At 42.3% G+C, this 16,703-nt stretch overlaps 1 protein-coding gene across 1 annotated transcript in view; it reads right to left on the bottom strand.

Annotated features, from left to right (window-relative positions):
• The window catches only part of DNAH11 (dynein axonemal heavy chain 11), a 355,953-nt gene that overhangs the window by 225,266 nt on the left and 113,984 nt on the right, over positions 1-16,703 (bottom strand). Inside the window, exons 31-34 of the mRNA XM_052639247.1 lie at positions 10,598-10,729; positions 8,642-8,802; positions 4,951-5,107; positions 4,689-4,834 (exon numbers count right to left, since the gene is read on the bottom strand). Coding sequence (XP_052495207.1) covers positions 4,689-4,834; positions 4,951-5,107; positions 8,642-8,802; positions 10,598-10,729 — 596 coding nt within the window. The remainder of the gene's footprint in view (positions 1-4,688; positions 4,835-4,950; positions 5,108-8,641; positions 8,803-10,597; positions 10,730-16,703) is intronic.

The raw sequence follows: 16,703 nt of genomic DNA, 5'->3' as shown, positions 1-16,703 counted from the left end.
TGACTACTTTAACAGTTAATGAAAGGTGATGCCATCTTGGACTTCAACATGGGCTGCAATTTCTTGAATGTGATGTGGTACAGATGGAGAATGTCCAGCTCAGAGAAGAAAGGGACGTTTTGTTCAGTCATTACCTTGTCTGTGTGCTCACCCTCCATCTCTCCTTCCCTCCCATTTATTCAACAAATATCTACTGACCACCATTGAGAGGTGGGATTCCCAGGTGATGCTAGTGGTAAAGAACCCACCTGCCGATGCAGGAGACATAAGAGATTGTGGGTTTGATCCCTGGGTTGGGAAGATCCCCTGGAGAAGGGCATGGCAACTCACTCAAGTATTCTTGCCTGGAGAATCCCATGGACAGTGAGGTGTGGAGGGCTACAGTCCATGGGGTCACACAGAGTCAGACACGACTGAATACTGTGGTGCTTATGAGAGCTAGCTCTGGGGCCAGATTGGGAGCATTCAGAGACCAGATATATCACTTTAGGCACATTCCATTCCCTCATCTAATACAAAAGGCGGGGAAGATAATAATAATATTATCCACTTTACTGGGTTATATGATGATTAAAAGAGATTATGTATATAAATGGCTAAGAGTACAGTGTCTGCATGTGTGTGCGTGCCTGCTTAGCTGCTCAGACATGTCTAACTCTTGGCGGCTTCATGGACTGTAGCCTGCTAGGCTCCTCTGTTCATGGGATTTCCCAGGCAACAGTGCTGGAGTAGGTTGCCATTTCCTCCTCCAGGGGATCCTCCCGACCCAGGGATCGAACACATGTCTCCTGCATTGGCAGGCAGATTCTTGATCACTGAGCCACTAGGGGAGGCTGTACAGTGCCTGGAGGATGGTAAATACTCAACAAATGTCAGTTATAACTATGGCTGTGTTCAGAAAGCTTTAACAGGACCATTAGGCTGTTGAAGGCCAGGGAGATGGAACATAAAGGCCTGTAGGAACCAAATGGAAGGACAAGCAGAAGGGAACTTTCACATGGGGGTAAACGAAACACCCCCTTCGTGGAGCACTGTCTTGTTGCAAAGGGGCTTGTGTAACTCAGTGAAGCTATGAGCCATGCCATGCAGAGCAGAGTTCCACTGGGGGAGGGAATGGCAGCCCACTCCAGTATACTCGCTGTGAGAACATCATGAACAGAAGCATCAACACCCTCAGATATGCGGATGATACCACTCTAATGGCAGGAAGCAAAGAGGAACTAAAGAGCCTCTTCATGAGGCTGAAGGAGGACAGTGAAAGAGCTGACTTAAAACAAAATCTTAAAAAAAACCTACGATAATGGCATCTGGCCCCATTGCTGCTGCTGCTAAATCGCTTCAGTCGTGTCCGACTCTGTGCAACACCATAGACGGCAGCCCACCAGGTTCCCCCGTCCCTGGGATTCTCCAGACAAGAACACTGGCGTGGGTTGCCATTTCCTTCTCCAATGCATGAAAGTGAAAAGTGAAAGTGAAGTCGCTCAGTCGTGTCTGACTCCTAGCAACCCCATGGACTGGCCCCATTACTTCATGGCAAATACAAGAGGAAAGGGTGAAGCAGTGACAGATTTCCTCTTCCTGGGCTCTAAAATCACTGAGGATGGTGACTGCAGCCATGAAATCAGAAGACGATTGCCTCTTAGCAGAAAAGCTATGATAAACCTAGACAGCATATTGAAAAGCAGAGACATTACTAAAACAGACTGACAAAGGTCTGTTTAATCAAGGCTATGGTCTTCCCGGTGGTCACGTACGGCTGTGAAAGCTGGACCATAAAGAAGGCAGAACACCAAAAACTGATGCCCTTGAACTGTGGTGCTGGAGAAGACTTCTGAAAGTCCCTTGGACAGCAAGGAGAGCCAACCAGTCAATCTTAAGGGAAATCAACCCTGAGTATTTGTTAAAAGGACTGATGCTGAAGTTCCAGTATTTTGATCACCTGATGTGAACAGCTGACTCATTGGAAAAGTTCCTGACGCTAGGAAAGATTGAGAGCAGAAGGGGAAGAGGGCAACAGAGGATGAGATGGCTGGATGGCATCACCAGTGCAGTGGACATGAACTTGGGCAAACTTTGGGAGATGGTGAGGAACAGGGAGGTCTGGCGTGCTGCAGTCCATGGGGTCGCAATCAGTCAGACGCAACTGGGCAACTGAAAAACAGCAGCAGCAAGTGAAACACACATAAGGCTTTCTCTTGTTGAGAAACTGCGGGGCTGAAGTGGCTAAGGACCTGGGCCTCCATCATCAAATTTAAGAGGGATAAGAGAATGCCAATTTTAGGATTGTTTCTTAGATGCTAGACAATGATGAGGAGGTGGACTGTGTATAGTCAAGGTACGAATGGAGAAATCTTCATTCCCAGAGGGTCAGGCTGACAGGCCTGGCAGACAGGCCTGGCAGGCAGCTATGGCAGCAGGACAGGTGGGTGGCTGAGCGCTCTGCCATCACTCAGAGCAGGGACAGCCACGTGTCAAGGGCAGGGACCTCAGGGTGAGGGGCTGGGGGGAGACAGCAAGATGCTGGAAGGCTGTGTGTCTGAGGCACGGTCTCATCCCTCAAATCCTCAAATGGAAAGAGAATGTAAGAGAACTCAAGAAATCATGAAGGAACCTAGCAGTCTGTACCTGGACCAGCATGAGGATGATCAGCTCACATATATGCACACAGAGAGACAGAGGAGACCCTGGTTGGGAATTTTCACAAGTCCTTACATTGATCAGTTATCTCACTCTCTGTAAGAAAGGGTGGCCTCAAAGGCATCTGGGTTACGTCGAATGAGGAGATTTTGACTAAACGCTAAATCAAATGTCTGGAAATCACAGAGAATAACCTCACTTCTGTAGCCTACCGCTAGGTCAGGGGCAGGTAAGGCAGCAGACACGTGGTAAACACAGGCAGCTGTGCTCCCAGAGCCATGTGGCAGAAGGACTGAGAATTTTCCTAGAAGGTAGAAATATTCAGATGCATCTAAACTAACTAGAAACTTCTGTAATTGGGTCACAGTTTCAAGGGACTGGATGACCCTTCCCTGAAGGGAGACTGACATTTTTATGGATAAAACAGCTAGCTGAGCAAAAAACCCTAAAAATGGGCATCAATGGGTAGGCCAGATACATGAGATGGCAATTTATACAAAAAATGGTACAAAGAAAACCATAACTGGGTACTGCAATACTGATTTCCCAAACAAATCCATCAAACCCTAAGTCCCACTCACGTTCTGTCTCTCGGAGTGTGGCATCAAGTTATGAAGTGATTAGGTTCTAGATCTATTTGTCCCAAATAGCTGGAAGAATGTGAGGGTGTATTCTACTGGGACAAGACAAATAATAATATAGGTGTTAGTTCAAGGACCAGGATTTTGACTTTGGAGCTATTAAATATGACAGGCCAACGAGACTTCAAACTGAGCCCTAAGATGCCCCAAGACAATTGCTGACATTGCCTATGTAAGTCTAGATATCAGAGAAAGGAGATCTGGGCAGCCAGTAGCCAGCACCATCGATACGGCGTTGGAAGCCATGAGGCTAAATGAGGTGATCAAGGAATGAAGAGAGACAGAGGAAAGAAGAGGCCCAAAGACTGTGACATCCTAAAGGAATGTCAGTCCTAAAGGAAAGTCAACCCTGAATAATCACTGATGGACTGATGCCGAAACTCTAATACTTTGGCCACCTGATGCAAAGAAAGATTGAAGGTAGGCAGAGAAGGGGGAGATAGAGGATGAGATGACTGGATGGCATCACCAACTCAATGGACATGCTGCTGCTGCTGCTGCTGCTGCTAAGTCGCTTCAGTCGTGTCTGATTCTGTGCGACCCCATAGACGGCAGCCTACCAGGTTCCCCCATCCCTGGGATTCTCCAGGCAAGAACACTGGAGTGGGTTGCCATTTCCTTCTCCAATGCATGAAAGTGAAAAGTGAAAGTGAAGTCGCTCAGTCGTGTCTGACTCTCAGCGACCCCATGGACCACAGGCTACCAGGCTCCTCCGTCCGTGGGAGGTTCCAGGCAAGAGTACTGGAGTGGGGTGCCATTGCCTTCTCTGCAATGGACATGAGTTTGAGCAAACTCTGGGAGACAGTGAAGGACAGGGAAGCCTGGCGTGCTGCAGTCCATGGGGTCACAAACAGTTGGACATGACTTAGCAACTAACTGAACAACAACACTGACGTGGTGCTTTGTGTCAGGCACTTGCCCAAGTGCTTTGCTTTTAATTCTCACGATAATCTGTGAGATGGATACTTGCTTCCCTTCATTTTATAGTCAAGAAGAAATCAGCAAACGAGCAGCCCTGAGGAAGAGGGAAAACTGGGAGGATGTGGGATCTTGGAACCTATGTGAAGAAAGTGTATCATGTAGAAGGGAGAGATGGCGTCAAATGCTGCCAGAAGGTCAAGTAAGATCAGGACTGAGAATTGATAACGGGATTCAGTGTTGCGGAGGGTGTTTATTCTTTAAGTAATTAAAGTAATGTGATACACCTTTCTTGTATTCAGCGCTCAAACACCACTGCAAAGACATGGGGGGTTATTCAAAATAAATCTTCACAATTAACCAGTCCCTCTCATTCTATCCACCTCGCGGGACAGGGAGAGGCGGTCAGAGACTGTGGAGATGAGGTCTCCTCCATTGCTCCATGCTGCTCTTTCTACTTGGAACAGCAGGAAGAAGCCACGTGCCACTCACCTCTCCTTCCTGTTTCTGATGGCATCGTGTATCATTTTCACTTGCACTGACACCACGGACAGAACTTCCACGGAGATTCGATTGAACTCGTCAAAGCAGCCCCAGGCTCCTGTCTGCACCAGTCCCTTATAGATATTTCCTATGGACTAAATGATGGAGTGAAGCATTAAGAACTTGTTAACAGAAAAGAGTTTTAGTGTATTAGTTTGAGTCATTCCAGATGAGGAATAATACTATTAGGCTGCATCACTTTATAACCTACTTTGTAGTCCATTTGCTCTGAACAGTTGAACACATAGACCATCATGCCAAGCGCACGGCCAAGATCTTTGGTGGTTTCTGTTTTCCCTGTTCCAGCCGGGCCAGCTGGAGCCCCGCTCATGGTGAGATGAAGGGACTGAGTTAAAGTAATGTAACACCTTTAAGCAAAAGAAGACACAAGCATTACTATTTTATATGAGATTCCTAGAAAAAGTGAAGGACAATCCAATATTTTTGTAAGTTTAAGAAGCTATGGTCCAGAATGTAGCTGTAATACAAAATGTTGACATGCCTCTGATTTGTTCATGGTAAAAGTCAGAATAATATTGTAACAAATTTAATTTCAGGTTGGCTGTTTAAAAATAATAGAGAAGAAGGCATTGCATTATCTCATTTCCGAAGAGCTGTGTATTTGAATACAAATGACACTTAATTTGTAATGCTCTTGAATTTCTGATATTTCTAGGTAAACATACTATTAATATGGCAGACAACATTTCAAATATTGCTTATAAAAGAAAAATAGGAATCTTGGATGATGAAGAATTAAACACTTCATATTTTAATAAATACATTAAGAGATGAGATGTACAAATATATATAAATACAAAGTATGCAGATAATATATACCCATTTCACTACACAAAGCAAATATGACAAAGACAATTAATTACATTAAAATGTATTCATAAATTCATTTCAAATGTGTTATGTGTGTTTAGACTATGACAATACTTATTTTTGCAGGAAAGATTCAGATTCTTACCCTAAGGAAAAATATGCTAAGATAGAATTTAACACTTGTAAAAGAAGGAAAACTAATACCTGGCCAGGACCTAACATGGGGTTTCTGCAGATTCATGAATTATCTTTGTTTTAGTATAGACAGGGGATCTAGTGGTGGTACCCAGGACTAGTGTCTACTCTGCCATGCATCAAATGGTAACCTTAAATTGCATTTCTGACATCAACCTGCCTCAGTGTTTTCCTCCATAAAATGAGGTTTATTATAGGGTTATATTAAGAAAGCCAACTCAATGAGGTGGCCAAGTGGTGAAAGCAATGGACGGCTAAGAAAGCCAAAGGTGAATGCCTTAAAAATTCAAAGTACTATGCAAATCAACGTAATTACTTATGGAAATTGCAAGAGTTTCTATTTTTTACAGCCATCACATTTCAGAGCATCTTACAATGAATATGGAGTTGAAAGATCCCTGGCGTAGCAATTATAGCACTTTTTCTACTGCAGACTGTGCCCCAGCAATCTTTTCCTGTGGTTCCAAGTTCCACTGGGCCTACGACCACCTATATGCTACAGACTACATTTTCTCCCTGCCTTCCAGCCAGGAGCAGCCAAGTGACCAAGCTCCAACCAGTGTGATAAGCACCGAAATGAGCATGCACACCCTAGGATGCCTTTGAGGTGTTTTTCCCTTTTTCCATGAAATGAAGTAAGTGTTCAAGCCATGTGTAGCATGTTGGCCACCCGGAAGCCAATACTGCTGAACCACCCTCCTCGGGAATGTCACCCAACTGAGACCCCAGCTTCCATGCTATTGAGGCCCTTATATTCCAGATCTTTCTGTAAAAGCAGCTTAGCCTGTGTCCCAGGAAACAGTCCACCTGTGTTTCAGCCCAAGTCTCTCAGTTACAAACTGGGTGACCTGGGTCTCTGAACCCGCCCACATAGGGGAGAAGGAGATGATATTTTTCCAGCCTACCACACTAAGGGGAGGTCAACACGAATCAGGACATAATGGAAGTATTTGCAAGGTATCATTGTGTTAATATAAACTATTAGTAAATAATCCCAAGAATGAAATGGGAGAGAAATGAACATAATGTGAACATCTTATACAGCCCTATTCACTCTATAAAAGGAATATTAATCTTCCTTTTTACTTCCAAATAAATCTCATAGTGATTTTCAAATTGGAAAGTTAATATGCTATTGGTCCTCCCTATTGATAGACTTTAAAACGCCTCTTCCCTTTTGTCCTGTACCCTGTATCCTTCTCTATTTACAATGACACGGATACAGCAGATTCTAGGCATTTGCAGTTTTGACAATACAAGTGATTTTGTCAGGCTACAGATTTTAATTTCTCACACTGAAAGTGGTACATAAATTAACTAGATAGTGAACACTGACTTTAGTTAGAGGCAAGTTAAAGAGAATTGATTTAGAGAAACAATTTCAGAAGCCTTATGATTTATCAATGACATAGTCACAAGTAGATTAATGCATTTAAGAACAATCCCAAAGCTAATGAGGGAATTCCACCAATCTCCCAGGGCCACCATTACGACCCCAGCTCGACAGACAGACTTGAAGCTGTTTGCACTTTCATTCCCAGGTAGCTTACGTGGCATGGTGATAACTGGGTAACTGGGAACATGAGTATGATCTTGAGGTCTGATTTCTCTTTCATTAATGCCAAAGACTAAATATGCTTTCTCCCATCAATTAATTCAGTAGAGGTTGGAATACTAACAAAGAATTTCAGGTCAATGTGGCATATCCTCATCTCTACAACATTCTGACTGTGTGTAGCTATTACCCTGGAGTCAAGTGGCAATGAACTTTTAAGAACCACTTGCTCCTTTGACACACCTGAGCCACACTGGGCTCTGTATCTATCACTTGAAGCAGCCAAGCTCCTTTCCATCTTAGAAACTTTGTACTTGTCTTTACCTGGCCCAGGATGTTTGCCTCGCTGGTTCCCTGTTATCACTTGAGTCTTGGCTCCACTGTTCTCTCACAATCTATAGCAGGCTCTCCCTTCAAGACACTTTCTAACATATCACCCTGTATTATTTTTGTTATAACATATGGACAACTGACTCATTTGAAAAGACCCTGATGCTGGGAAAGATTGAGGGCAAAAGGAGGAAAGGGCAACAGAGGATGGGATGGTTGGATGACATCACTGATTCAATGGACATGAACTTGGGTGAACTTTGGGCAATGGTAAGGGACAGGGAGTCCTGGCACGCTGCAGTCCATGGGGTCACAAGGAGTTAGACACAACTTAGCGAGTGAACAAGTATTACCCCCTAACACAGCTCTATTAATCTGTTAACCATTCCTCTCTGTTCCCAGCCACTCACAAGCCACACTCCCCTAGACAGTGTGTTCTGTAAGAGCAGGAATCCTGCCTGCTTGATCCTGGGACGGGCCTCAGCACAGTGCTTCAGAAGTACTGTATCTGCTGAACCATTCCTGCTCTCGCTCTTTTCTTCCTTCACTATATGTAACCTTCAGAAATGAACTCACCATAGGCAATTCTTCTTTTTACACTTTCAACAAAAGGATGCAATGGGAGAAATGGTTAGAAATCCTGATATCAGGGTGTCAGCCATAAATAACCAGAGAGAATGGACTCTGAGATCAAAGACGCTGCCTTGAGCCTTATTAATGGCCCATGATTTCATGTTTCTACCACATAGTACCTGGCATTATGCTTTTCTAATTTGGCTCTCTTCCTTGTCTCTAACACCACCATACACTGCGTCACTCAATTAGTACATTTCCATACTGCTTTCATAGAGTTTCCTTATTTGTTCCACATTTTCCTGCAACCCTTTATTTTCAGCCATCTGAAAATAATTATTTTGAGACATCTTTACCCATACTAGAGGACTTCTTTTGACTTGGCTTTTCCCATCCGACACCAACTTATCATTGTTACCTGTCAGTGAGAGGAGTGATCACAAGTCGAGGGCTGTTTCCTAAATATTCATAGAAGTACTGGAACTGGGCATCACAGATATTTATGAGACAATGTTTCTGGGTGTCCTCCCACCGGTGACGAAGCTGAGAGAGCCAAGCAAAAGCCTGGGGAGTGACGACCTGAAAACATCATGTGATCACTACACATGAACACTGAGTTTTAAGGCCACAAATGTAATCTATTAATTAACTCTGTTGAGTCACGTTTTACTCCTAAAAAATCTCACAAAAGGGAAATCTCTTGCACGCTCCTGCAAACTGTAATTGCATGTAAATGGTTGAATACTTAATCAGAAATATGTGTGTAACAAAAGTCTTCATTTTAAGAAGGCTATTACTGTAAAACAACATCAATTTTTTGATGCAATGCTTTTTCCCCTTTTATGAATCACCCTAGGGGATTGGATCACTTTTGTGACTTTATATTCATATCAGTGAAATCAGATGGAAAAAGCACATAATCCATTATTTCAGCATGTCAGAGGTATAAACAAACTACACTTTCAACCAAGTCCATTCTAAAATTGTTTTGCTTTTATTAGAGATTTCCACTCCATTTTTCATTAGGCCAAACAACCGTATTTTTTCATTGCCAGTATTTCTTATTTTACTCAATTCTATCCATTATTTCCCAGTTTGAAAAATAATTCCAGTCTCTTTCCAGATCCAATGTGACCCAAGGATTTCCTAGGCATCACCTGAAGTTATCAAAATTATTATCTGCTCATTGTCTGATGTCTACCTGAGTCTCCACATTGCATATTTATGCACACCAAATGAGCAGGAATTAGACAAAGTCTTTATCTCTTTAAGTACAAAATAAAGAACATATTTTAAATGAAAACTTCTGCTGCAAGCAAACCATCACTGATAAAAAAAAATGATAAAATATGCAAGGTCATATTCAAAGAGTAGTTATCAATGGCTCATCATCAAAATGAGAACACATGGTAAGAGTATTTTACAAGGATAAATTTTAGATTAGGATTTAAACAACATTATTCAGTAAGTGTCCTGGATCAAGAAGTGTTTCTTTTTATGTTCACACGAAGAAGCATTTGCTTGCACTTTGTGGAGAGAATTTAAAATTCACTTTGATTTTAATAAACTGAGAAGGAACTAGAAAAACAGCAGAAAATATGTCACAATATAAGCATACCCTCAAACCATGAAGGTAATTACCACCCTCAAAAAAAAAAAGAGATTTGGAAAAAGTAGTCTTATGGGCATGATATGTCAGTTTTGTTCACTAGACGATCGTACTTCTGACATTTTAAGTAGGAATATATTTTTTAAAAAGGATGAGTAATTCTTCTTCCACATTAAACACTGGGGGTATCAAAGAGAAACATGGACTTTTTAAAGAGATAAGGAAAGAAGGTAAACAATGCATTGAAAGGAATACAAAGTAACTTCTTTAAACAAAAAAAAGTAATTTAGCTTGAAATGGAAAAGACAAGGGGTGGGCCAACATTTCTCTTTCTTCAAAAAGAAAATAATCAAAGGCACACAGAGATGAGTGAGGTGGCCCACAATCTAACTACTATTGGCAGGATAAGCCACCAAGGTGGTTACCACAGGCCAATGGGCCAAGATGCTTATGTGTAGAGAAGCCACAAAACAGGGAAATGAACACATGACTTCTTGTCGTTCCCACATCCTGGCTTAACTTTCGGATGATCTGAATTAGAGGAGCCTTACGTGGCCAAATCCCTGGGGATATCACTTGGGGTAACTCTTTTAAGGATAATATATTTGTTAACCCATATAAAATCCATCCAAAGTAAGTACAACCAATTTCATAGAACTAATCAAAAATACCAACTTTTAAAAAAATTGCTTTCTCGGAAATATTTTTGACAAAAACACCCCTTTTAGCAAAGAGCAAAAGACACATGAAATCTCTGCAACTTGCCTTCTGAGAAATAAGTTTTGCCACCACATCTCGGGCATGGACATCGATGGTACAAATTGTCATGACCTTCTGCCTGTCTCCAGGTACGAGCTCTCCCAGCAGGAGCGCAATCAGTGTATTCAGCTGAGAAATCTAGAAGGGATTTTTTTAAAGGGGGTAAGAATTACAAACCCAGAATTTTATAGCCCAACAGTCTTTATAACTGTAAAAAGCCCTTTAGTTTACAAAACTATTTCAAACACACTGTCCCAGCTGGCCCTCGAACAACTATAGGGGTAGGAGGGGCGTGGGCGGAAGGGATTTAATTAAGTAATATAAAATAAATACTACTGCCCCTTACCTCCCGAGCTAATACTCTGAGAAGACAAGCCAACCTGCAGGTAATGACAAAGCCAGACAAAGAAGCAAAGTTTCCTGGTTGCAGTGACCTGACTATCCACGTAACCATGATCTAGTCTATAACTTCGGTGGAACAGAAATGACTATAAAATTTTAAAAGGTCAAATTGAGCTAGCTTCTGTCAAAGTACAGTAAGAATTAAAAACAAAGTGCTTTTTTGACTGGTTGGTTTCCTGTTTTTTGTGTTTTTGCATGGAATATAGGGTGATTACTGAGAAAAACTTTCAAATGTATGGCTGAAGACTGCTGCACTTAAATCTTACTCATATTCCTGGTGCTTCCTTGGTAGCTCAGCTGGTAGAGAATCCGCCTGCAATGTAGAAGACTCTGGTTCGATTCCTGGGTCAGGAAGATCCACTGGAGAAGGGATAGGCCACACGCTCCAGAATTCTTGGCTTCCCTGGTGGCTCAGCTAGTAAAGAATCTGCCTGAGAGGCGGGAGACCTGGGTTGGATGCCCGGGTTGGGAAGATCCCCTGGAGAAGGGAACAGCTACCACTCCAGTATTCTGGCCTAGAGAATTCCATGGACTGTACAGTCCACGGGGTCCCAAACAGTTGGACATGACTGAGTGACTTTCACTTTTCACTTTCATATCCCTGATGGCGGTGGTTTAGTCGCTCAGTCATGTCTGATTCTTCGTGACCCCATGGACTATAGCCCACCAGGCTCCTCTGTCCATGGGATTTCTCAGGCAAGAGTACTGTAGTAGGTTGTCATGTTCTTCCCCAGGGGATCTTCCTCACAAAGGGATTGAACCCAGGTCTCCTGCATTGCAGGCAGACTTTTTACCATCTGAGTCATCATGGAAGCCACATTCATATCCCTATTTTTGCCTAAATAAGAGTAGCTGGTTCCAGCAATTTCTGAGATCAGTATATTTCAAACTAATGGTCTCTCTTCCTAGAATGGAAAGAGCTGGAATGGAATCACGTGGAATATAAAGAAATAAGGATGCTGCATTATAGTAGTAAGAACAGGAACTGCTTTATGAGTGTTATTTCAGTTTCACACTGGAGTGTATACAGATGTGTGTAAATTAGATCTGATATAAATTTTCTTAATATTAATCATGGTCAGAAAGGTTTGATGGATATTCTCTTAGGTGGTCATTTTGCTAGCATGCTTATTTGCATAAAATATTCCAGTCTTACTCAAGGTTTATTAACAAGAGTAGCAACAAAAATCTGCCTTATTCCAGGGTAGCATATTGCAACACAATACTGTCCCCTTTCCTTTCAGTTCAGTTCAGTTGCTCAGTTGTGTCCGACTCTTTGCGACCCCATGAATTGCAGCATGACAGGCCTCCCTGTCCATTACTAACTCCCGGAGTTCTCTCAAACTCATGTCCATCGAGTCAATGATGCCATCCAGCCATCTCATCCTCTGTCATCCCCTTCTCCTCCTGCCCCTAATCCCTCCCAGCATCAGAGACTTTTCCAATGAGTCAACTCTTCGCATGAGGTGGCCAAAGTACTGGAGTTTCAGTTTTAGCATCAGTACTTCCAATGAACACCCAGGGCCAATCTCCTTCAGAATGGACTGGTTGGATCTCCTTGCAGTCCAAGGGACTCTCAAGAGTCTTCTCCAACACCGCAGTTCAAAAGCATCAATTCTTCAGTGCTCAGCTTTCTTCACAGTCCAACTCTCACATCCATACATGACCACTGGAAAAACCATAGCCTTGACTAGACAGACCTTGGTTGGCAAAGTCATGTCTCCACTTTTGAATATGCTATCTAGGTTGGTCATAACTTTCCTTCCAAGGAGTAAGCGTCTTTTAATTTCATGGCTGCAGTTACCATCTGCAGTGATTTTGGAGCCCAAAAAAATAAAGTCTGACACTGTTTCCACTGTTTCCCATGAAGTGATGGGACCAGATGCCATGAACTTCGTTTTCTGAATGTTGATTTTTAAGCCAACTTTTTCACTCTCCTCTTTCACTTTCATCAAGAGGCTTTTTAGTTCCTCTTCACTTTCTGCTATAAGGGTGGTGTCATCTGCATATCTGAGGTTATTGATATTTCTCCCAGCAATCTTGATTCCAGCTTGTGCTTCTTCTAGCCCAGCATTTCTCATGATGTACTCTGCATATAAATTAAATAAGCAGGGTGACAGTATATAGCTTTGACATATTTGGAACCAGTCTGTTGTTCCATGTCCAGTTCTAACTGTTGCTTCCTGACCTGCATATACGTTTCTCAAGAGGCAGGTCAGGTGGTCTGGTATTCCCATCTCTTTCAGAATTTAACAGGCAAATTTGGCTTTGGAATGCAGAATGAAGCAGGGGAAAGGCTAATAGAGTTTTGCCAAGAGAACGCACTGGTCAGAGCAAACACCCTCTTCCAACAACACAAGAGAAGACTCTACACATGGACATCACCAGATGGTCAACACCAAAATCAGACTGATTATATTCTTTGCAGCCAAAGATGGAGAAGCTCTATACAGTCAGCAAAACAAGACCTGGAGCTGGCTGTGGCTCAGATCATGAACTCCTTATTGCCAAATTTAGACTTAAATTGAAGAAAGTAGGGAAAACCACTAGACCATGCAGGTATGACCTAAATCAAATCCCTTATGATTATACAGTGGAAGTAAGAAATAGATTTAAGAGACTAGATCTGATAGATAGAGTGCCTGATGAACTATGGACAGAGGTTTGTGACATTGTACAGGAGGCAGGGATCAAGACCATCCCCATGGAAAAGAAATGCAAAAAAGCAAAATGGCTGTCTTGGGAGGCCTTACAAATAGCTGTGAAAAGAAGAGAAGTGAAAAGCAAAGGAGAAATGGAAAGATATACCCATTTGAGGCAGAGTTCCAAAGAATAGCAAGGAGAGATAAGAAAGCCTTCCTCAGCAATCAATGCAAAGAAAGAGAGGAAAAGAACAGAATGGGAAAGACTAGAGATCTCTTCAAGAAAATGAGAGGTACCAAGGGAACATTTCATGCAAAGATGGGCTCAATAAAGGAAAGAAATGGTATGGACCTAACAGAAGCAGAAGATATTAAGAAGAGGTGGCAAGAATACACGGAAGAACTGTACAAAAAAGACCTTCATGACCAAGATAATCACGATGGTGTGATTACTCATCTAGAGCCAGACATCCTGGAATGTAAAGTCAAGTGGGCCTTAGAAAGCATCCCTACGAACAAAGCTAGTGGAAGTGACGGAATTCCAGTTGAGCTATTTCAAATACTAAAAGATGATGCTGTGAAAGTGCTGCACTCAATATGCCAGGAAATTTGGAAAACTCAGCAGTGGCCACAGGACTGGTAAAGGTCAGTTTTCATTCCAAATCCAAAGAAAGGCAATGCCAAAGAATGCTCAGACTATCGCACAATTGCACTCATCTCACACGCTAGTAAAGGAATGCTCAATATTCTCCAAGTCAGGCTTCAGCAATACGTGAACCGTGAACTTCCTGATGTTCAAGCTGGTTTTAGAAAAGGCAGAGGAACCAGAGATCAAATTGTCAACATCCACTGGATCGTGGAAAAAGCAAGAGAGTTCCAGAAAAACATCTATTTCAGCTTTATGGACTACGCCAAAGCCTTTGACTATGTGGATCATAATAAACTGTGGAGAATTCTGAAAGAGATGGGAATACCAGACCCCTTTCCTTTATAACTTTGGAAATGACAGTCAATGACAAACTGTTAGATCCTGAATGAACTGGTTGTAAGTGAATATATCATATCACCAAAGGCTCTCAAATCTTTACTGTCAAAAACAGATTTCCTTTAGTACTATTACCACATTCCAGAAAGCACCAAACAGTGCAATCTGCCCTGAGACTGCTGTGCAGCTAAATGGCAGAAGGTTCTATAGGTACAGCATGCATAGTGAAGGCAGGCAGGGAAACAATAACCATAGCACGCACAATTCACATGAAATCAGAGTGCACAATGCACCAGGCACTGTGTAGGGTTATTGTCTATATTATCTCATTCAATCTTCACAACACTCTATTATTCTCATTTTGCAGGTTAAAGACAATTGACTCACGGGCATATTAACCACAACTGCCAAACAGGGCAGGGGGGGAATTCAAATCCAGACAGTCTGACTTCAGAGTCTGAGTTCTTATTGATCACATCGCATAGACTCCTTGTACCAGCCTCCACAAGACCAAATCCACCCACCATTTTCAAGTCGGAAAAGCAGTGGTTATGCAAAAAGCATTCCAGAGAGACTTAAAATCAAACACAGTGAATAGTTGGTTCAAAGGAAGAAAAACGTGTACTTGAGACATCCAGCCTTATAGCATTAATCTACTTTTCACATTCTACATCCAAAAAGTGTAGTTACATGGTAACAAAGCAGAGGTGATTGTTTTCTCATGACTGCCACATTCAGTGTTCATCATACCCCGCTTTTACGCTCCACAAGGGCAAGGTCTGTGTCTGCCTAGTTGAGAGCTTTGTCCCAAGCGCCACTGGGGAACTAGGTGGTGAAAGTAGGTGCTCAATGCATGTTTGCTGAGTAGATGAGTGAAGGAAGAGCAAGAGTCTACACACATGTAAGTTTCTCAGCAAAATTTATCACACATTGGTTAGAAAAGTGGTACTTCCGCATTGGATATTTTCCCCATATTGGCCAAGATACCCAGTCTGTAGTGTCCCAAATCTAACACCAGTACCAGAATTTCTGTTAAAAAGTGTTGATTCTAACAACAGAAATAATAGTTTATGTCCCTTAAGAACATTTATGATTTCAAGTCCTTTCAGAAGCACTTGTCTGAGCCTTTCTGTGATCTCTCCATTATTGATCTCTCCTTTTTAAGAAAAGTTCAGCCAAGTGACAGATGATTAAAAATACAGCTTGTCAACATTATGCGAGACTTCCCTGGTGGCATCACTGACTCAACGGACATGAGTTTGAGCAAGCTCCAGGAGATGATGAGGGGCAGGAAAACCTGGCATGCTGCAGTCCGTGGGGTCACAAAGAGCTACACACGACTGAGAGACTTAACAATGACAAATACATGCGGCAACACAGGAGGAACACTGTCCTTGCAGCAGCAGAAACACGGCACCTCTACCAGCATCAAGGGATAGAAGACTTCTCAGTGTAGGCACACCCAAGTCATAGTGGCAAAGCAGCTGGAAGAGCCCTTCTGTAGAAACGGTAAAATCTGGAGCTTGTAAGTCCTCATCTCAGCAAGTTGAAGTGAACATTTAAGGTAACAACTACAGCACTTTGGGAGTCAACTACCAGAACCCTCAAAGCTCCTTCCAGCCAGACAAACACAGAAGTGATACTCTCTGCGTCTCTTTTAACAATAGCCATAAGGATCTCTAATCTTGAAACCCACCAATGTTTTAACTTTAGCAATATCAGAAAAAAGTGGACATTCATGTACTGAGAACAAAGAAACTTGCCAGAGAAACTAGGTCCCACACTTTCTGACACTATCAAGTCGGTGGAATCCCAGTTTATCACCTTCCTTTGCACTATTCATTTCACACTTCTCCTTCAATCATATCACGAACACCAGCAAATACTGAGCAGTGAATGTCAGACAGTGAGCATAATGACCCCATTCCTGACATTAATGAAAATGATGCTAACGTTTCACCATTAAGCATGATTTTCTCTGTAAGTTTCTGATAGATACTCTTCATCAAGTTTTCAAGTTCCTTTCAGATGCGTTATAGGAAAAGAAAAAGGTATAAAAAAATCACTAAAATAAACTCCCACC

The sequence above is a fragment of the Budorcas taxicolor genome, chromosome 4 (assembly GCF_023091745.1).
Source record: "Budorcas taxicolor isolate Tak-1 chromosome 4, Takin1.1, whole genome shotgun sequence".
Classification (NCBI taxonomy): domain Eukaryota; kingdom Metazoa; phylum Chordata; class Mammalia; order Artiodactyla; family Bovidae; genus Budorcas; species Budorcas taxicolor.
This window is presented reverse-complemented; position numbering and strand designations above follow the sequence as displayed.